Source organism: Perca flavescens, chromosome 12 (genome assembly GCF_004354835.1).
Source record: "Perca flavescens isolate YP-PL-M2 chromosome 12, PFLA_1.0, whole genome shotgun sequence".
Classification (NCBI taxonomy): Eukaryota; Metazoa; Chordata; class Actinopteri; order Perciformes; family Percidae; genus Perca; species Perca flavescens.
The window spans coordinates 29,249,823-29,271,136 of record NC_041342.1 but is presented as its reverse complement, the minus strand read 5'-3'; the positions used below and the strand labels follow the sequence as shown (position 1 = coordinate 29,271,136).

The 21,314-nt window shown below is 39.9% G+C and overlaps 2 protein-coding genes across 8 annotated transcripts; both read right to left on the bottom strand.

Annotated features, from left to right (window-relative positions):
• Nucleotides 1–1,388: 1,388 nt before the first annotated feature.
• Nucleotides 1,389–7,065, bottom strand: ccr12a (chemokine (C-C motif) receptor 12a). Of its 2 annotated transcripts, XM_028593131.1 has the most exons (3): nucleotides 6,786–7,065; nucleotides 4,582–4,651; nucleotides 1,389–3,316 (listed from the first exon to the last, which is right to left on the bottom strand). In XM_028593131.1, exons 2-3 carry the CDS (start codon nucleotides 4,634–4,636, stop codon nucleotides 2,214–2,216), a joined length of 1,158 nt encoding a protein of 385 aa, XP_028448932.1. In that variant the 5' UTR covers nucleotides 4,637–4,651; nucleotides 6,786–7,065; the 3' UTR covers nucleotides 1,389–2,213. The 2 variants fall into 2 exon arrangements, with proteins under 2 accessions (XP_028448932.1, XP_028448933.1); XM_028593132.1 differs by lacking the exon at nucleotides 4,582–4,651.
• A 2,269-nt stretch (nucleotides 7,066–9,334) lies between these two features.
• coa1 (cytochrome C oxidase assembly factor 1) lies at nucleotides 9,335–18,152 on the bottom strand. 6 transcript variants are annotated; one of them, XR_003693943.1, is made up of 7 exons: nucleotides 18,068–18,152; nucleotides 16,241–16,348; nucleotides 14,931–15,082; nucleotides 13,640–13,716; nucleotides 10,542–10,726; nucleotides 10,311–10,346; nucleotides 9,335–9,691 (listed from the first exon to the last, which is right to left on the bottom strand). XR_003693943.1 is itself a non-coding variant. In XM_028593704.1 (5 exons), the coding sequence occupies exons 1-5, from the start codon at nucleotides 18,072–18,074 to the stop codon at nucleotides 10,597–10,599; spliced, it is 474 nt and encodes a 157-aa protein (XP_028449505.1). In that variant the 5' UTR covers nucleotides 18,075–18,152; the 3' UTR covers nucleotides 9,335–10,596. The 6 variants fall into 6 exon arrangements, 1 of the variants encoding a protein (XP_028449505.1); XR_003693944.1 differs by having other exon boundaries at nucleotides 10,566–10,726; XR_003693945.1 differs by having other exon boundaries at nucleotides 10,570–10,726.
• Between the last annotated feature and the right edge of the window lie 3,162 nt (nucleotides 18,153–21,314).

Below are 21,314 nucleotides of genomic sequence, written 5' to 3'. Positions count from 1 at the left end.
GAGTATCATATTTTATGGAGGGTTTAGACACAGCTCATTGCAAAGCACTTGGACAAGATGTATCAAATACACCACACTTGTAGAAAACACACACTTTAACATTGAATCAACAAGATTGGAACACACTCGGTATAAGGTCCAGGCCAAGAGCAGGTCTGAACTAAACGCATAAAATCGTTTAGCCACACAAATAAATAAATGACTTTGCACACAATTCTGTCTATATGTCACTGGGCTGCTGGTGGTCTGCCTAGAATCTCATGTGACATTTAAATTTGGTGGACACAACCAGGTAGGGGTCAAGTATTTAAATAACGATCGCCAAAAAGTACAGTGCCCAGTGGTTTATAGCACTTTTAAGCCTTTAAAACATTTTTTATCTGTGAGTTGATTTTAAAAGATGTATGGTTGGGACTGAGGGACACTGTTAGGGTACAAAACGTATGAAGAAATAAGAGTACTAAAACACTGTTGGTTTTGGTATTTTCATTTGTTGACAGGAAGAAAAATATGGAATAACACTAGATTTAGTCTTTAAGGCCCTTATCATATCAGATAAGGGTCATCAAGAACTTCAATTTTCAATGAAATTAGCACAAACCAGTTTCTTGCCAGCTTTGCAAGGCTAGTAAACATAACCTTAACCCCTTAACGCCAACTGTCGCTAATTTGCATCAAACCCCTTCCATTCCGACTTCAGGCGAGATAGTGTGTGTATTCCCCCAATGCCGGTTTGTTTACATTCGATACATACCTAGGAACCTTTTGCACGCACTGGTTTCTCGTAGGACCGGTTGGAGTGGGAACTACATCCGGTTCACGGAAGCAAAATTATCCCTAACCCTAACCCTAAAAAAACTACTGTCAGTGTTAGGGAGTAGGAGAGTGTTTTCTTTCCTGCTGTTGTCAAGATTCATTTATTTGTCAATTAATGTTTAGAAGTTCTAACAACTTTGTGACATGAATAAAATATACATATCTGAGATGGGAAAATGTGTTTTATTAATTTTACCATTTTGTAAAGAATTGTTGTCGCTAATTTGCATCATACCTAAATTTATATCTATTCTATATGCTATAGACAAATTAACAATCTCAACTTAATTTAGCATCAGCTTGGAGCCAGAAACACACATAATAAATGTTTTTATATAATTGTGAATACATTCAGAAGGGCATAACCACATTATATCTACATATGATCAACAGCAGAATCACCTTGCAGCTGTATACAGTAGCTATTGCTTTCCTACGGAGAGAGCTGCGACGTTGGGTATATGCATACAGCTCAAATATTTAATCCCCACTTATCAGCCACCTGAAGACACATACTGATTTAAAATTCATGCTTTCTCTAGACCTTGGACACAGAAGATGAGAAAACAATATTTCTTTTGTTACATTTTATTTCTTAAATTTTATTTAACAGTAATGGCAATGGCAATTTCATTTTGTATAGCACCTTCATTGCATGTAAGCCCATAATTCTTTATAAACAGCATAAACATTAAAACAAAGCATGAATAGAAATAAACATGTCATAAGTAAAAGTAAACAGTAGTACGAGTCTCATAAGACATATGTTATATTGCATTAAATGTCATTTAGCTGACGCTTTTATCCAAAGCGACTTACAATTGCTATATGTCAGAGGTCGTACACCTCTGGAGCAACTAGGGATTACGTGTCTTGCTCAGCGACACATTGGTTGATGTATCACAGTGAGAATCAAACCCAGGTGTCCCACACCACAGGCATGTGTAATATCCACCATCACCACCCATTTATTGAGGAATTTAACACAAATACAATACGTCATACATCATTCAAGCATGAAAAAAACTAACAATTACAATGTGAAAAGTAGATGTTAAGCAGTCTGCAGTTGAGAAGTTAAACAAAATACTATTTGACTGTTTCAAACTGAGAAAGAAATGTTACAGTGTAGAGGAGTCTGGCAGGAAGTGGAAGTGAAATTTGGTGTGTGTGCGTGGGTGTGTGCGTACATGCGTGTGTGTGTGTGTGTGTGTGTGTGTGTGTGTGTGTGTGTGTGTGTGTGTGTGTGTGTGCTCCTTAGGCTACCTTTGGGAACACATTTCAGACTAAAGACTAGTTAATGGGGGGCAGCTTGTCCAATTGGGGACAAAAAGCTGTGCGCGGCATACGTGCGTGCGTGCGTGCGTGCGTGCGTGCGTGTGTGCGTGCGTGCCTGTCTAGTACTCATAAGCAGAGTGTGGTGTCCTCTGTGACGTGGTTCTGGTGCTCTGGCTGCTGAGGCTCATGTGTCTCTTCAGACAGGGGATCCTCTTGGCCAACAGCCTTCTGAAGTGGCTCTGGAACTTCTTGCCCACAAATGTGTAAAACACAGGACTAATGCAACAATACAAATAGGCTATGTTCCGGGTCACGTACAGGGCATAGTCCAAGCTCTCTGCGTCAGAACACGATTTTTCACCCTCACTGGAGATGTTAATAGCTCGAAGGAGGATGACAATATTGTAGGGCGTCCAGCAGGCGAAGAAGGTGAAGATGATAATAAATATGAGCTTGATGGCGCGGCACTTCTCCTTCATGCGGGTGGACATAATGCGGACAGTGATGCTGATGTAGCAGTACATCACCATGAACAGCGGGAGGACGAAGAAGACCAGGAATTGTTGGTAATAAGTGACCAGACGCCAGTGGTCCATAGTGCTCTTAGTGTATCCTGACTCCTTACATACGAGTCCATTTAACGGATTCTGCTGCACATTTTGGAGAACCAGCTCTTTCACGCTCGCTACGATACTGATGCACCAAACTGCCACTGACGCAGCGATGGCATACGCCTTCTTCCTGCTTTTAGCAGCCGCCACTGCATGCACCACCGCGAGGTATCGGTCAAATGTCATGAGCGTGAGGAAGAGGATGGAGCTGTAAAAGCCGATGAAGTAGGCACTGCTGACCAGCTTACACAGAGTCATGCCAAAAATCCACTCAGACAGATGGTAAGTCGCCCAGAAGGGGAGACTGGAGGCAAAGAGAAGGTTGGAGAGGACCAAATTCAGGAGGAAGATGTTTGTCACTGTACTGAGCTTCTCATACTTGTAGATGATGAAGAGGACGAGCCCATTGCCAAGGAAACTCAAGATGAAGTTGGAGTAGTAGAACATTGGGATGAATGCTGCGCCAAACTTGTTGACTTCATCCTTAGAACAGATTTGGACAGTTCCGGTGACCACATAATTTGGGTCAGTCGTGTCATTGCCTCCATAGCTATTAAATAGGTCCATGAAGTTCAGATATTGGTCATCGTGGCTCATGGCTGGGGTTTGATCTGTGAGACATTAAAGATCTGCGTTAGTATATTTGCTGTTAGTTGAAGAAATTGCTTATACAACTGTGTATGATACAAACAGGTGCGTATATCAAAATTCTGGGCCCCGTAGAAAGGCATTTTCTATGGGCCCCTCCCCGCAAACACAGCTATTCATTCTAGCATCTTTTTGGGCCCTCCTCGCATGAGGGCCCTGGGTACTCAGTCCCCTTTTCCCCCCCAGTCCGACGCCCCTGGATACAACTATTCCGATACAGTTTTTTCCTTCCCAATACCGATTCCTATACCTGAACTTGCGTACCAGCCGATACAGAGTACCGATCCGATACCAGTGTGTTAAAAAAATACATATATTTTATGTTTTAACAGCTGTAAACTACCATCCCTGTATGGATGTGAAATGACTGCTATCATTGCATTGTTGTACAGCCTGGATCAGGTTAAACTCTATGTGAAACATGAACAAACTTTTTTTAAATCCAGTTTGTCATCAGTATGCACATGCACTGACTTCACAGTCTTACCCCCAACCCCCAGACTTTCTTCTACCCACCTACTGTGCAATATTTCATATTTAATACTTTTGATAACACTGATAATATTGTGCAATTTCATTACTGTGCAATATCATTATTTCACATTGCTGTATACAAACCATATTTATCTTTCTATTTTTAGACATGTCAATGGGCCTCATTCACCAATATCTTCCTACGTTTTTTTTCTTAAATTTGTTCCTAAGAAAAGTCTAGGTCTGATTCATGACGTGTTCTTAAACAGCAGAATTGTTCGCAGGTGTGTTCTTAAAATGATGAATCCCAATGTCTTCGTAAATTGAAAGCTCGTGCCCATTGCTCCTATTTGGTATAGGTAAACGCCTAAATGCCGAAAAGATGTGGTAAAGACGGTGGAGGCCTCGACTCCAAAAGAAAGAAAAACTTTAGTACTAGTCTGCAGAAATATGCACACTTTGGGCGTATAAATAGCATGATCAATCACTTATTATTGGATGGCAGGGTTCCCCGTTAACATAATTGATGTTAATGTGAATTGAAGGCAAAGCAAGGCAAGTTTATTTGTATAGGCTTAGCACAATTCATACACAATGGCAATTCAAAGTGCTTTACAAATGAGAAGAAGTGTAAGTGTAGTGTGTATTTATTAAAACAAATACATATAATTATGTGTAAAATAATGAAAAAGATTAGTAGGAGAGAAATATTACATTTTAAATTAGAACGGACGAAAATGGTATAACTACTTACTTTGCGCAAACATGTCAGCTCTCAATTGTGCGTAAGAGTGCTCTTGAGTGTGCATAGATTCTGTTCTTACCTAAGAACAAATCCCAAAATAAGAAAACATTGGTAAGTACCAGAATCTACGTGGAAACTGCGTAAGTGGGGTTTAAGAACAAATTTGTTCTGAAGAACGTTTGGTGAATGAGGCCCATTGTTTTAGAGACTTAACACATTGATGAAGACCAGAATGCTGTTTTGTTGTTGTGTTTTATGACCTTTAATATATATTTTTTTATCTTTTGGTACATATGTTCCTTTTCAGATTATATCGTTCAACAACAATTCAATTTAGGCTGCTCTATACACTCAAACCTGGGTGTCTTTACCACAAATTTGAGGTACTTTTACTTTACTTGAGTCTTTTCTTTTCAAGAAAATTTCTACTTCTACTGCCCTACATCTCAGAGGGAAATCTTGTACTTTTACACTACATTAATCTGACAGTTTTAGTCACTAGTTACTTTACACATTAATATTTTTGCACACAAAACAAAACACATAAAATACGTTTTTTACTATAATGCGTAGTTTCTGTCGCCCCCATGAGGAATTCTAAGTAATGACAACAAAACTGTCGTCGTGTCCACATGATTCAAGCCTTCCGTGAGCGTGCATTGCACGCTCATTTTATGCAATTATTTTGGATGTATTTGCGTTTGCACAAAGGTGTGAGCAGAGGTTGTGTTTATGCTGACGATGTGGCACATTGAGACAGGAAGAGGAAGATGAAGCAGCTGTTACTGTGTTGAACACTAATGAGTATCCAAGCAACATAACATCCCCGAGACTAACTACATTTAAAGAATAACAGTACAGGATGGTGTTAAAAAAATAACTTCCAGTTAAACCAATGACTAACGCGTTGTCTGTCAACTTGTGTTGATACTTTTTGCGACACTCTCAAAAAAAGAAGAACAGACACTGCAGACTGAGCAGGAAAAAAAAAAAGTCCCGACTCTCTCAACTGGTGTGAAATACTTGTTCCCAGAAATGAGTCAACATCAGCTAACTAAATGGGGTTTAAATGGTTTAATTCAGAACTAGAATAGAATTTCAAAGAAGTTTTGTCAAGCAGCACGGGTGTTATGTCCTGTGTATTTCGGTGAAAGTTAATTAAAAGGAGCTCAGTGGCTCGTTTCCTGACTCAAGAGTCAGGACTAGTTACATCATCATCAAAGTTCATCTGTTTTGAAATGTTTAAGTAACAGCTTTTCGTAATGATGCAGTTACTGATGTTGATAATCCAACGATGAACACTAATTTGGTTTTCTCTTTATAATAAGTGTATTGCTTATCATCTGTAGTAATGCTATTTGTGTATTTTCTAAGATCTAATAAACTGTATCAGGCCCTTTTCTAATTCAAAAGATAAAAAAAAGTTTGTTTTTCTATTATTAAAAAGTGTAGTTAGTTTCTGATTTTTCTGATGCTGTCCTAAATTTAAACAACTCAATTGTGTCCATTCATCCTGTAAAATGTAACTATCCTAGTCATCATATCATATCATCAGTAGTAAATATGCAAACAATGGCATTTGCAATCAGAAGATTTTAAATAAAATACCTCCAAAAAAAATATATATATAGGCCTATCATTTTTGTATGTGTGCCTTGATAGAGCTTTTGCGTTATTACTACTCAGCAGTTTTATCTTTAAGTCACAGGGTCAATGCGGTTTTTTATTGTTATTCATAATGACCTACAGTAGTACAGATGTGTTATTGTTATTTTTTTTCATCAAAGTAGAAACCTGAATTTCTGAAGCTTCACATCAGCTGATAAGACTTTGAAGTTGAATCGCGTTATTGCTTGTCACTGCGACAAACTATTATGGGTTAGTTTCATGTCATGAGTCATTTCAGTATTTTGTATGAAGTTGAAAGTCTAGCCCTTAACTACTAGTGCTCTGTTTGATCTGATGTTATCTAAGATTTAAAGAGATACCTCATCCTCACCGTGCAGTTGACACATAACCATAAATATGCCAGTTTTAGAATTAACCAGCAAAATATGCATATATATGTACATTTCATAGAGAAGCATAGTGTTAAATACAGATCACTGTAAATAATGAAGTACTTTATTAATTTCTCAATGCAAATTCAAATCAAGCAAACAAACAAAAAAAGACTCTTGAAGTCACTGCCGTAAAAGGCTGAGTGAACTCACCAGTGCAGCTTTGCAGAAGCGCAGTGAGAGGAGGACAATGAGGAGCACAAGGAAGCCCTGAGCGTCTCTGGAGTGATCAATGCAGCTCACTGAGCTTAAGAGTTTGGGTGACAAAGAGAGGCATCTGCTAAAGGGGCTGTCCTACAACACACTAATGTGTTGTTGTTGTTGTAATGTGTGGGAGTTTGTGTGTGTGTATTCCTGATTTAGGCTACCTTATGGGACACATTTCAGACTAAAGATCAGTTAATGGGGGACAGCTTGTCCAATTGGGGAGAAAAAGCCATGTCCCCAATTGGGAAAAAGTTGATTTTTGGATTGTTATGGTTAGGGTAGGTCTCCAGGAAATGTGTTTGTGTGTGTGTGTGTGTGTGTGTGTGTGTGTGTGTGTGCGTATGTGTGATTTAGGCTACCTTCTGGGACACATTTCAGACTAAAGACCAATTAATGGAGCATGTTATGGCTAGGTTAGGTCTCCAGGAAATGTTTTTTTGTGTGTGTGTGTGTGTGTGTGTGTGTGTGTGTGTGTGTGTGTGTGTGTGTGTGCGTGTGTTCCTGATTTAGGCTACCTTCTGGGACACATTTCAGACTAAAGATCAGTTAATGGGGACAGCTTGTACAATTGGGGACAAAAAGCCATGTCCCCAATTGGGAAAAAGTAGATTTTTGGATTGTTATGGTTAGGGTAGGTCTCCAGGAAATGTGTTTGTGTGCTTGTGCATGTGTGCATGTGTGCATGTGTGCGTGCGTGCGTGCGTGCGTGCATGCGTGCGTAATTTAGGCTACCTTCTGGGACACATTTCAGACTAAAGACCAATTAACGGAGCAGGTTATGGTTAGGTTAGGTCTCCAGGAAATGTTTTGTGTGTGCGTGTGTGGTTTATGTGGAAATCAGATAATATTATTCAGTTAGACTTTACTTGAAATTTTCTACATAAGAGTGACATGACACTGTGGTTGCCAGTTAGCCCAGTTGGTAGAGCGGGCGCACATAAGCAGAGGTTTATTCCTCGACGCAGAAGGTCCAGGGTTCGAGTCCGACCTGTGATGGTTTTCCTGCATGTCTTCGCCTCTCTCTCTCCCCTTTCATATCTCAGCTTTCTTATCCAATAAAGGCAGAAATGCCGAAATATTTATAAAAAAATAAGAAAGAGTGACATGACACGGTCATGAACGTGTCATAAAACATGATAAACAAGTCATAAACGTTTATGACAACGCTATTTTAGTACGTGTCATGCGGTTTTGTCATGACAAGTTATGGTTAGGGTTAGAGCTACAGTTCATGTGACGTGACAGTGTCATGTCACTCTTACGTAGAAAACTCCAAGTGTTACCTAATATTCTTGGTCAGTCAGCGGTCGGTTAGGCTTTAGCTGGAACTGTATCTCATGTGTGGTAAACACCCAAAAAAAATTAGACTGAATTTGCTTCTTTCCTATTTGAAAAGTGCCTTTCTGTTCATGTTTAAATTCTATCTTCTGTGTAATAACGCTGATGAAATTGCATATTATTATTAATTCCAATTCGCTGACAAAAACACAATAAGGGTCTGGAACAAGGTCAGAGCTCACTTTTTCTCATTTTTTTCCTTCTTTTTCAGGTTTTACACTGATTTTAGAAAAGTATAAATTTTCTCCAGGCAGAGGAAACACACTTTTAAAGTTTAAGAAATATTTAAGAGAAGAATCATCAAAATGTTTGACCTGTTCACTAACAACGGCTTATTGTATTCCACGGAGTGTGAACAAATGCCAAAAGTATTTCTGGAAGACACTTTAAATGAGGAAATGTGTACTAGTTACACAGTAGTCAGTTCCTAAACCCCTTTTGGTTCTTTGATAGATGTATCAGAAATGCTCCTTTAACCCCCAAACCTTCGAATGGGCATGTCACTGTACGTGTTTTATTTACAGCTTATTTACAGCTTATCTGGCAGACCACAATGTAAAAAACTGTAACTTACCAGCTGAAAACAAACAGGCCTTTATTGACAGGACAGATGAAGACATGAAAGGGGAAGAGAGAGAGGGGGGAATGACATGCAGCAAAAGGACGCAGGTCAGAGTCGAACCCTGGCCCGCTGCGTTGAGGAGTAAACCTCCTCTATATATGGGCGCCCGCTCTACCAACTGAGCTATCCGGGCTGTTCAAAACAGGACATGTGATATGATGTAATTTCAGTTGGACTTCCATTGATAAAAATGCTCATACTATTCTTTTTGGCTTTTTCCCTTTCCCTTATTATATTGTGCACGTTATAGGTTTACAAAGTGAAAAAGCCCAAAGTCCCCCCCAAAGGGACTTACCATCTCCAACAGAAAACACTGTTCACAAACTGCTCCAAACAGCTCTGTTGTAGTCCAGCCTTTACTTCAGAGACAAACGTGGTCACTTTGTAACACACGTTATAATCTGCTTCTGACTGGCTAGTAGTCCTTACCTAGCTACTGCGCATGTGCGACTCCCAACAAAGATGGAACAGAAGTGTGATGCCTCACTCGGTAGCTAAAACAGAGAGCTCAACACACAGGCTGAAAAGAGGAGCTGCAGTAATGCAAAAATCTGTTTTTTGAAAATTAAACCACATAATTCTATTCTGGTACAACCTCTAAATAAAATTACGCACCTGCAAATGAGCACAATAAAGAGAGATTGATGCCCAGCTGGTTGATTTCCAAAGACTCAAAATCGACACACAATCGGCATCTATTTAACGTAGTGGGCGCCGCTTAAACACGTAGTTAACGTTTTGAAGCATAACTAGTTAAGTTTAGGAAACACAAATACTTAAAACATAAGGTATACATAGACAGTTGACTTTTAGTTTCACACAGGACACCGACCCCCGTCTCCTGAGTGAAAGTCCTGTGTTGCCGTCCTTCCTCCTTACGCCTTTTCACCGCCTAACAAGAATACAATAAACGTTATTGTCGGTTGTTATAATCAACCCATGCGGTTGCATTGTGTGTGTGTATTACACTGTGCTCTTAACACAATTTAAAAATAACTCCGCAGACACTTTCCTTATAACCTAGCTCAGAAGACAAGAAGTGATAGAATGTGGAAGAAGTGCGTAACACCTATGGCTAAAAACGATACTGATCTTATGTGCACACGGTTTCCTTTGGACTTGCTCTTTGCCCACATCTGTGTATCGTACCTACGTTCTCTTTACGGCTCATTTGAAACGGTCAAGACTGAGGGTAAAATGGGTAGTGGATAGGGCTATTGGATAAATAAAACTTTTTACAAAAGAAATCCACCTGCCACAGTGGCCAAAAAAGTGAACTTGAGGCCATGATTATTAGTTAAACAAAAAATGCACCCAACCAAACCTGCTTCCTATGCGGTTGTGTCTCTACATCTGCAAAGGAAGCAGGAAGTTGCGGTGAATAAAGTCAGTGAAACCACAGGTGTGTGTGATGCTGTATGCAGGGCAGTCTGTGTATAAAAACATGTATTGGTGCAAGGCTAGACGGTAATTCATTATGTATATTCAACACTGATCTGATTATTATTCACCTGGTCGTGCATGTCTTGGACCCGAGGCACATCATACTGTGAAAGTATTAACAAGAGGTCTGTATTAAATCAAAGTCAAACCAGGACAGCAAACACAACAATCCAGTGCAGTCCGTTAGAAGCCCGGTGACGCTCACAGAGAGAGTCACGAGTAAATGCTGTTTCTTCAAAAATTATGAGGATTTGGTAAATATATACTTCCATATTGTTTTGGTTAATTAGACTCAACACCAGTGGGAGCAAGACGACTTCTACTTTCATTGTTGTCATTAGTGCGTGGAGTTGGTCAGTGCCAGTGGTCCATGTCTTCCCCCTGTGTGTGCTCCTGGGTCTGTGCTGCAGCAGGCTGAGGAGGATTCAGCAGGTCGATGATCTGCCCTTCCTTGAGCTTCAGAACTGCCTGTTTCAGACTCCACCTGCGGGGAACGGCAAACACGGCTCAGGAACGGTGCATACCAAGCACTTGCAATGCTATATTGACCACATGGGCGGTAGGGCTACACAATTAATCGCGAATAATTTATCGAAATCTCAATACAGGCTAGTGCGATATCCAAATCGCAGGCAAAATATGTGTCAAACCATTCCGAATTAATTGTTGTGGTGCTGCAAAGACGTCCGCGGCCTACAAATCGTATCCTACAGACTAGAGAAAAAAAAAATCTTTGTTTGGTAGAGATCCTCGCAAAAACTCCACTCTTAATTTTAATATTTTTAAATGAAAATGAGAATGATGTAAAAATGATCATTCCCTCCAATATCGTGGCTCATGTTGCAATCGCAATATCGGTCAAAATAATCACAATAAGATATTTTCCTCATATTGTGCAGCCCTAATGGGCTAGGGGAAAAAAATGTATTCACGTCTGTATAGGGATTTTTTTCGCGATGATTTTTAAAATGGAATATTTTCCCCAAAATTTATATTTTCATTTAATTTTTTACCAATGCTTCACCTAAATGTTTTCCCGTTTATATGGTACCGCTGATGGTGACTACATATCTGTTTCCAGCAAAACAGACCGAAAGCAGAAACTGCAGAAAAGTTATTCTTTACAAATGAAATAAATGTCAGACTGACTGACTGACATGTGATGCGCATTCTTCTTTTTAGAAAACAATCAGTCTTTAGAAATGTCTCTGCAATGTGGACCCCCATTCATTTCCTACTTCTCTTCTATCAATGCCACTGGGTCACTCCCATTCTGCCATCACTGTCTTCATTTTTTCCCAGCTGACAGTCTGGAGACAAACCACCTCTCATTTATTCATGTTAGTTTAATTATTATTTTATTTTTATAATTTTTTTTCCCGCTACTCATGCTTGGTGTGACAGTAACATTATAGTTTTATTTTCCAATCAAATACCTACAATTGCCATAGAGGATATTATTGTGGTTTGTTATGTAGTTTGGTGCTATCTGTACAGTACAGGCCAAAAGTTTGGGCACACCTTCTCATTCAATGTGTTTCTTTATTTTCATGACTATTTACATTGTAGATTCTCACTGAAGGCATCAAAACTATGAATGAACACATATGGAATTATGTACTTAACAAGAAAGTGTGAAATAACTGAAAACATGTCTTATATTTTAGATTCCTCAAAGTAGCCACCCTTTGCTTTTTTTGATAACTCTGCAAACCCTTGGTGTTCTCTCAATGAGCTTCATGAGGTAGTCACCTGAAATGGTTTTCACTTCACAGGTGTGCTTTGTCAGGGTTAATTAGTGGATTGTTTGCCCTTATTAATAAAAAAGCAAAGGGCGGCTACTTTGAAGAATCTAAAATATAAGACATGTTTTCAGTTATTTCACATTTTTTTGTTAAGTACATAATTCCATATGTGTTCATCATAGTTTTGATGCCTTCAGTGAGAATCTACAATGTAAATAGTCATGAAAATAAAAAGGAAACGCATTTGAATGAGAAGGTGTGTCCAAACCTTTGGCCTGTACTGTATGTCTGTCATACATTGTCCACTAAGAAAAATTAAAATAAAGTTACATAAAAGAGATCGTGATGCTGTTTTGCCCTCACTGCTCTCCTTGAAGTTTGCTGGAAGTAATGTAGCCCCCAGCAACGTAACATCATGACTTTGCGTAAACATACACGCCCCTTTCCTAAAGCCAAATGGCGTGTTATCTGTACGCACTTTGAGCTATCCACGGGTATGTCTACGCTGTATACAGCGGATGTAAACATACACACCTCGTGGCGTCGCCACGTTGCATGTTATCGCGAGAACATGACGTACTATCGCGAGAACGTCACATGCGTGTAAAAAAAAAAGGTAGGGTTTAGGAAAAGAACACTGGGAAAGGCTTTAGTAACACAAAAAAACGACAAAAACACGACGTGACCAACGTCACACACTTAGGAAATCAATAAACGGTTGGGTTTAGGTAAGAACGTTTGGGGAAGGCTTAAAAAAATAATAATAATAAAAAAAATGGCTAAAAAACGCCACACGCGGGACGTGATCCCAGCTGTCCTGGGTGAAAGTCCTGTGTTTTACCCATCCACCACCCCAACCAACCAACCTCCCTCCATACTACTCTCTACAGTGAAAATTCACACGTAATGTAGGTCAATGGCGGCCGAACTGCGTTAATCAACACGCCAAAAAGCGATTATGCGTCTTGATAACACGCCAAAAGGGCGTGCGAATTGGCGTGTCATACATACGCCACTTTATGAGATAGGTCTGCCCCTAGGATGTTTTATGTGGAGCGAGCACTGCACCAGACTCAGTTTAAGAAATAACCTTTTACGTGCTAATTTGCTACATTGCTGCACAAGCAACGGGTCATACAGCAGGCTAGATTAGGACGCCACTTGGCCGTGTGTGGTCTGATTTATTTGGCATGCAGTGAACACACACCAGTCATAAGTCAGTTTGAATGAAAACTCAACTCCTGACTTTGAAAGTGGCAGACTTGTCTTTCTAAATAAATGTGATGTGGTGGATGTGTAGGTGGTTATTTGTTTCTATATTTATGTTTGTTTAGTTTTTACATGGAAATAAATCTTTCTTTCTGATTCTTTTCTTTTGTATTTTAGAATACCATGAATGCTTCTTATGTGGTTGTGTATCTACATCTACAAAGGAAGCAGGAAGTTGCGGTGAACAAAGTCACTGAAACCCCAGGTTTGTGTCATGGTGTATGCAGGGAAGTCTGTATATTGATGCACGGCTAGAAGGTAATACATTATCCTGTTATTTCAAAAGTACTGTAACTAATAAACAGGCTATTTAAAAAAAAGAAAAGAAACTTACATTTGAGAGCAGAATGAGGTGATAGAATGCATTACCAGAATGTACTCACCTGTTGGTGTCAGGGTCTCTGATTGAAGACGTATACAGATAACCTCCAGTTTGTGAACCAGTCACAGGGATCTTTATCTGCAACACAACGCAAATTCCAATTAATCTAGTATTTAGTAAAGCGTGGAGAGATATCAGAGCTCATCATGACAACAAAAGATACACAACATATGAGAGACCTACTGCCACACAACATCAGTCTCCCCGAGTTGGCCAAAAAAGTACCTCAGAACACACCGAAGCGACGCTGACTGGAGCGTACGTTCTGCACGTGCGCGAAAAGTAATACGTCTCCATAACAGCAGGCGGCACTAATCTGTATTGTCGCCCAAAGAAATTAAAACCGGCAGCTGATTGTGCGAATGCGTCACGTGGGTCTGGCTTCTCCCTGACCATAATGGCGGCTCGTTTCGGAATACGATCTCGTATTTTACGAAAATAGTTCACCGAAACGTGTTTCTGACAACATTTTAAGCGAGAAACGGGCCGTGCAGTTGCTGAATCTGTCTTCATTTCAGATCGACAAAAGGTCATTTTAAAAGATTTTCGTCAGATGTTTGAGAGGCGTTCGTCACGCTCGACCCCGCTCGTCATTCCCGGTAATTGGTCATTGAGTCCGACCGCCCACTGGCCGATTCAACAAGTCAATATCGGCCCAAATGAACGCCGACGGCTCCTCCTCCGACTGACGACGGCACGGAACACACCGAACAGACTCGAGTCACCGACCTCGCCAGACTGTCCGACGGACATGCCCGGATTTTCCAAAGGGCACTTGGGGCGGTGCCCAGGGGCACCAACCATTCACAACCAGTGGGGGGTGCACCACATGACACAAGCTTTAACAATATTTTCCGTAAATTGTTATATTATTCACTTGAAATTGTTGAAAAACCATACATTACTAGTTTATGAACAATAATAATAATAATAATAATAATAATAATAATTATAATACATTATAAATAAATCAATAATACATGACCACTATCAATCCCCAATCCGTCAGAGTTGAGTTGGTCCACAAGTACGCCAAATGTGGCGGGGGTTAACATTAATTAAAAGTGGTCAGTTTAACCCCCTGAAATTTTTTTATCATAATGATGAATGTAAAATATTAACTGTTCTAAAAAATGAGAAGTGGTTGGCTTTCTTGATTCAATGTAATTGGCAAGCAAAGAAAAACTTTTTTCACACAACAATTACAAGGACAAGATAGCAAAAACAAACATTTGCACAGTGACACCCAGTCGCCAGTAGGGGTACGGTGACCGCTGACTGAAACACCGTACCTGTGCAGTGCGCTGATCTATGCGGTTGTTTCTGTCACTCAGATGGATGTTGTGGACTTTTAAAGGTGGGGCGCCCAGGCTTTCCATGGCAACTGGACATGCCTCCAGTTTCTGCAGAGCCAGTCTGTGGTAGTCTGACTCGGCAAACTTCTCTGATTGGATGGGTAGACAGAGAAGTGAGGTACAAAAAAGTGGAAGAGGGTTATAAAATAATAAGTTAAAAGTGCTAAAATGCTAAAATGTTGAAATGTTGAAGTGTAATGACTGGGAGCAGTTGAACTTCTCGTTCAAAAACTATTAGATGAAAGCAGTGCACCTGTCAGTTAAGGACTTAAAAAAGATTAGAGCAGTTGAACAGTTGTCTGACATGGAGCAACTCTGACAGAAGTTGAAGGCTGCGCACACGCACACACACACACACACACACACACACACACACACACACACGCACACACACACACACACACACACACACACACACACACACACACACACACACACACACACACACACACACACACACACACACTGTTTTCAGGTGGGGTGAGAGTCCCTTATAGTAAACAGGAAACGCCACAAGAAAGTTTTAAAACCCTTTGAGGGTAAAAACAAAAAGGAAACACAAGCACTTTACTTCTCAGGAGTTTGTGTAACAGCTGACTGTTCTCATCGGACAAATTGCGCATCACCCCAGTCATCACCTCTACCCCTTTTTCACACTGCTTCCATCAGGACACAGATACAGGTCCTTGGCCTGGACACAGGTCCGCTACAGTAGCTTAAGGGTTTTGTACCTTCTGCCATATCATCCCTAAATGAAGCTCCCCAGCGGTGACTGTAATGTGTGTGTGTTACTAATATGTTGCATGCTGCACACAAGGGGTGCCAGTGGAACGGACTGGAGGGACCTGTGCATTACAGGGTGATTGGGGTGAAGGTGTCTATGTTTACTGTATGTGTATGCATGTATTTTTATGAGGCCTTGTACAGACTGTGAAAACAAATTTCCCCAGTGGACAATAAAGACTATCTATCTATCTACCTACCTACCTACCTACCTATCTATCTTTCTCAGAAAACAATAATTGTGAAATATAAAGTCTACTTGTTCCAGATTTGTGGAATAAATAACACAAACAATAGTCATACAAATGGGCCATTTAAGTGACGCTCCCACCGCCGCACAACCCCTGTGGCGAATCGTCGCTTCCCTTTCTATGGTCTGTGCGTGCCCTAAACCCCTTTTCTCACATACAAACTCAAACACTAGAGGCACACCAGGCTGTCATTCACACCCCAGTTGTACTCACTCTGCTGCAGATAGTACATGGTGCCGATCCCACCCCCGGTCAGCACGGTTGTGAAGATGGCGAGCTGCTGGAGATGACTGGTGGACACCCTCATCTTCGCTTCCTTCCCTATAAGACCACACGGATGGTCACTTTTCTGGGAATAATGCATGCTGGGAACACTTTCCTGATTGTTTTTGGAATGAAATGGTTCTCATGTCATAAGTAACTGAGAATACATTCTTTATCAGTGGAGAGTGAATAGAATAGAATGCCTTTTATTGTCATTATATACATGTACATTTAGATTACAGGCAAATCCTTTTCCAGTGCCAACATGTACGTAAAATAAATATAACAACATGGAATAAAATAAGTTGTGCAATAAAAAAAAAAGGGCGATAAGGTGCACAGTTCTGGGACGCTATATACATATATTAAAAAAATATATGGTTTTATATACAGTGCAGGTTATTGCACATAATTTGAAAATTGCCCAATAGTGGCGATCATATTCAATGAGTAATAGATATTGCTCAATGAGAGTAATGATATTGCACATAATGAATTGTAGTTCCTTCATACATATTGAGTTTGGGGCATTGAAAAAGCAACTCATTGAAGTAGCTGAAGATCTTTCCTATGCTGACCCCCAGTGGTTGAAGGTCTTGCCTCTGTACTGTAGAGTAGTAGTCAGGTCAGACAATTAGTAAAGAATAAACTGAGTCCTATAAGCGTCATTTCCTCACCAGCCAAAGTGCTAGTTAATGTTTAAATTTGACTACCACTCAATAGATTACCATTGTTTTTTATGGTTGGTGAGTAAAGGAAACCTACCAGTCCCTTGCATATTTTACCAGCATTTGGCAGATAGATGGTGCTAATTTTGAAGCCTGGTGTCATACCACATAATTAGTCTAGGTGAGTCTTGTCTATGGTATATACACACTCACTGTATGTCCAATTATACAAACCAAAACAGAGAAGCCAGATACAACTCATATAAAAAGTATTAACTGCACATGGACGATTGCATGTTTTTTACAACACTGAATCAAAGTAAATTTAAAGTGACTTTTTTGGCACTGATGGAGAGACCCTTTAATGCCAAAGTGGAAAACGTTGTATACAAAGTGATCTAAATTATTTGTAAGTATATAAAACAAGAGACATGTTCACCCCATTAAAAAGGACAGACCTAATAGTGCAGCCACTTGGTTTCATGGTATAGTTATTCATACGGCCATATGTCATGGCAAGGGCGTAGGTTTGGTTTAAACATTTGTGGTGACACATTATAACCAGGGGGTCTGGGGGTCCTCCCCGGCACCCCCATAACAGTTTGAGCAATCCAACACTTAATTTCCGGCACTGTGGTCAATTTAATTACATTAAGGAAATTATTTTTATTAATTATTCTCCTATTTTGTACACTTGTTGTATGGAACGGTTATTTTTTTTTTACCTCTTTAGAGGTAGACTTCCATATTTTTGTTGGCGGACATATCTACCACACACACACACACACACACACACACACACACACACACACACACACACACACACACACACACACACACACACACACACACACACACACACACACTATTAACGCTCCGTGTCCATTCACTGATCTGCACACAGTTGAGATTCACAAAAATGTTGCTATTGAAAAATAAGTACAAATACATAACGTTACTGCTGGTAAATTAGAGTCACATATACCGATTTTACGTCACAGATAACGTTACCATGCGTGCATTCGTGCATTACGAGCTACTTCAACGCCATCAGTATTGTGCCTACATTTTCAGCTCATTTGAAACCACATTTTTAAAACATTCTCACCTTGCATACACGCCGGTAGGACGACTCTTCTCTGCTCTGTTTACATCCGTATACGTCACACAGATTGTCGCCAATTGGATGTGGGTGCGCTGCATTATTAGTCAGGCATGTCCCGCCATGTTTTAAGCAGGCAAGCGGCGTCGAGTATCACTGTTGTTTTGATTTCATCCTTTGAAGTTGGGACAATGGTGTCAGACACAGAGTGCATTTTCAGAAGTGCCTGAAAATGCGCAGGTCATGTTTTGAAAGACGCTGTCCTGTAGCTTACTAATGTAAATGAATAAAAATGTATACAAAAATGTGATGATGTCCGACACGTTTTATGAAGAAGAAAGTCTAAAGGTCCCATGACATGGTGCTCTTTGGATGCTTTAATATAGACCTTAGTGGTCCCCTAATACTGTATCTGAAGTCTCTTTTATATAGACCTTAGTGGTCCCCTAATACTGTATCTGAAGTCTCTTTTATATAGACCTTAGTGGTCCCCTAATACTGTATCTGAAGTCTCTTTTATATAGACCTTAGTGGTCCCCTAATACTGTATCTGAAGTCTCTTTTATATAGACCTTAGTGGTCTATATATATATATATATGTATGCGTTTGTCTTGTTTATGTGTCCCGCAGTCTACAATGTCTACTTTTTTATTACACACTTCATTACCATTTTATATTTTGAATTCTGTTTTTATTTTATCTATTTCAATGCTTAAAAGTGATTGTTATAGGTTGTAGTTGAATGTTTCTTGCATGGTGATTAAGTTCAAATGTATCAGGATTGATGGTCTCATCTTGTTCAAGGCTGCAGTTTGTATTGAGACAAGGTGCTTCAAGTTGCCTTTTTATTGTTTCCTGTAACTGAAATGACATCACGCCTTACTGTTGCATCTTAGAAAGTGAATGGTTATTGTTATGCTGTTGCAATCGTCTTTCCCCCTACAACCTGGATTGCATTACTGACTAAATATGTCAGAATGGGCAACTTACAAACTAAAAGAAAAAACTCCAGCCTCGTTGAAAAAACAAGAGTGGGCAGTTTGTATCCATCTTATCTATAGCTCCCAGCCCATACAACTCAGTGGGTGTATCTCTAACTGATTCTGTGTTCATGAGGTAAGCCTACTGAACTGGACATGGACTTTGCAATGCACTGCATGTTTAACCCTCCTGTTATCCTTGGGGTCAATTTGACCCCATTCAATGTTTAACATCTCTAAAAAAGTGCTTGACATCATTTTTTTTTGCTGCATATTGAATGACTTTTCCTAATTTAATGGGGACAACTGGGTAAACATAAAACTAACATGATGATATATTTTCAATGTCCTGTATGCATTTTGTACGCATCGGTGTTCCTTGGGGTCAATTTGACCCCAGGCTGTTTTAGCTGTATAAAACACAGAAAATATGAACATTTTACACAAATTTGCTGAGATTGTTTTGGCTGACATTGAGGTCACTTTCACATGCAGGTTGTTGCAATTTCACAATCTTCAATTCCCCTCCCCTCCCCCCACCCCATACACGCACACACTGTCAGCGTTTTCCAGTTGCCAGTTTAGGCTATCAACATAAAAAATTTGGTAAAAGATTTTTAATTACCAACATTTTCTGGAGGTTTCAAATCCTGGGGGTCAAATTGACCCCGGATAACAGATGTTAGTAAATTTGAGGATAACAGGAAATGGATTTACTTTCCAAAACAAGATAAGCAAAAGCCCAAGCAATAGCATGTGTTGATGTGGCTTTCTTTGACATGTTGTTTCTGGTAACTCAATCAATCAATCAATCAATCAAAAAGGATGTGTGAATAGCTTGAATGACGGAACTTTGATGGGCCAGGAGGCTGAAACAGCTGAGCATGACTTTGTGTCATGCAGAAAATGTACACAGGAACAGAAAGAAATGGTGACACAATGAGAGAAAATAGGGCGAGCAAAATGTTAGAAGTATATTATAGTGTGGAGACAGCGGCCAAGGAAGGAGACAACAAAGCCCTTCAATTCATGTATTTACTTGAGACACAAGCTCATTTGCCATAGCCATATATTTTATTTCTTTTGAATTATATGTATCTGCTCTGAGGTTTTGTTGTTTCTATGCTTGACCTGAGGCAAAAGCTCTATTTTTGAAGTGAATTTCTTAATGTACCTTGTTTGTTTGCATCTCTGTATTCCAGCGGTGGAAGAAGTATTCAGATCCTTTACACAAGCAAAGTACTAACACCACACTGTAAAAATACTCTGTTACAAGTAAAAGTTCTGCATTGAAAATGTCACTTAAATAAAAGTATGTAAGTATAATCAGGAAAATGTACTTAAAGTATTAAAAGTGTAAGTACTCAATACAGAATTGGTCTAATCATTTCAGCTGGACTTGTAGGCCGTTATATTGTTGGATAGTTTAATTTATAATGTGTTTTGGGCGAAAATCTTAATCTGTAAAGTAACTAGGCCTAGTAAGCTATTTAAAGCTGTCAGAGTTAAAAGTACGATATTTCTCTCTGAAATGTAGCGGAGTAGAAGTAGAAAGTGGCAAAGACACAAGTCAAATACAAGTACCTCAAATTTGTACTTAAGTACACTACTTGAGTACATGTACTTAGTTACATTCCACCACTGCTGTAGGCTATAGACCTTTTTCACAGCAGACATGTTGACATGTCATAGTAGGAAAAGCACAGGTGTATTCAAATAGGCTACCATTAACGATGGCTGCATTCCACTTAGGAGAGGCCCTGGTATTAAACCATTAATGATGGCTGCATTCCACTTAGGAGAGGCCCTGGTATTAAACCATTAACGATGGCTGCATTCCACTTAGGAGAGGCCCTGGTATTAAACCATTAACGATGGCTGCATTCCACTTAGGAGAGGTCCTGGTATTAAACCATTAACGATGGCTGCATTCCACTTAGGAGAGGTCCTGGTATTAAACCATTAACGATGGCTGCATTCCACTTAGGAGAGGTCCTGGTATTAAACCATTAACGATGGCTGCATTCCACTTAGGAGAGGTCCTGGTATTAAACCATTAACGATGGCTGCATTCCACTTAGGAGAGGCCCTGGTATTAAACCATTAACGATGGCTGCATTCCACTTAGGAGAGGCCCTGGTATTAAACCATTAACGATGGCTGCATTCCACTTAGGAGAGGTCCTGGTATTAAACCATTAACGATGGCTGCATTCCACTTAGGAGAGGCCCTGGTATTAAACCATTAACGATGGCTGCATTCCACTTAGGAG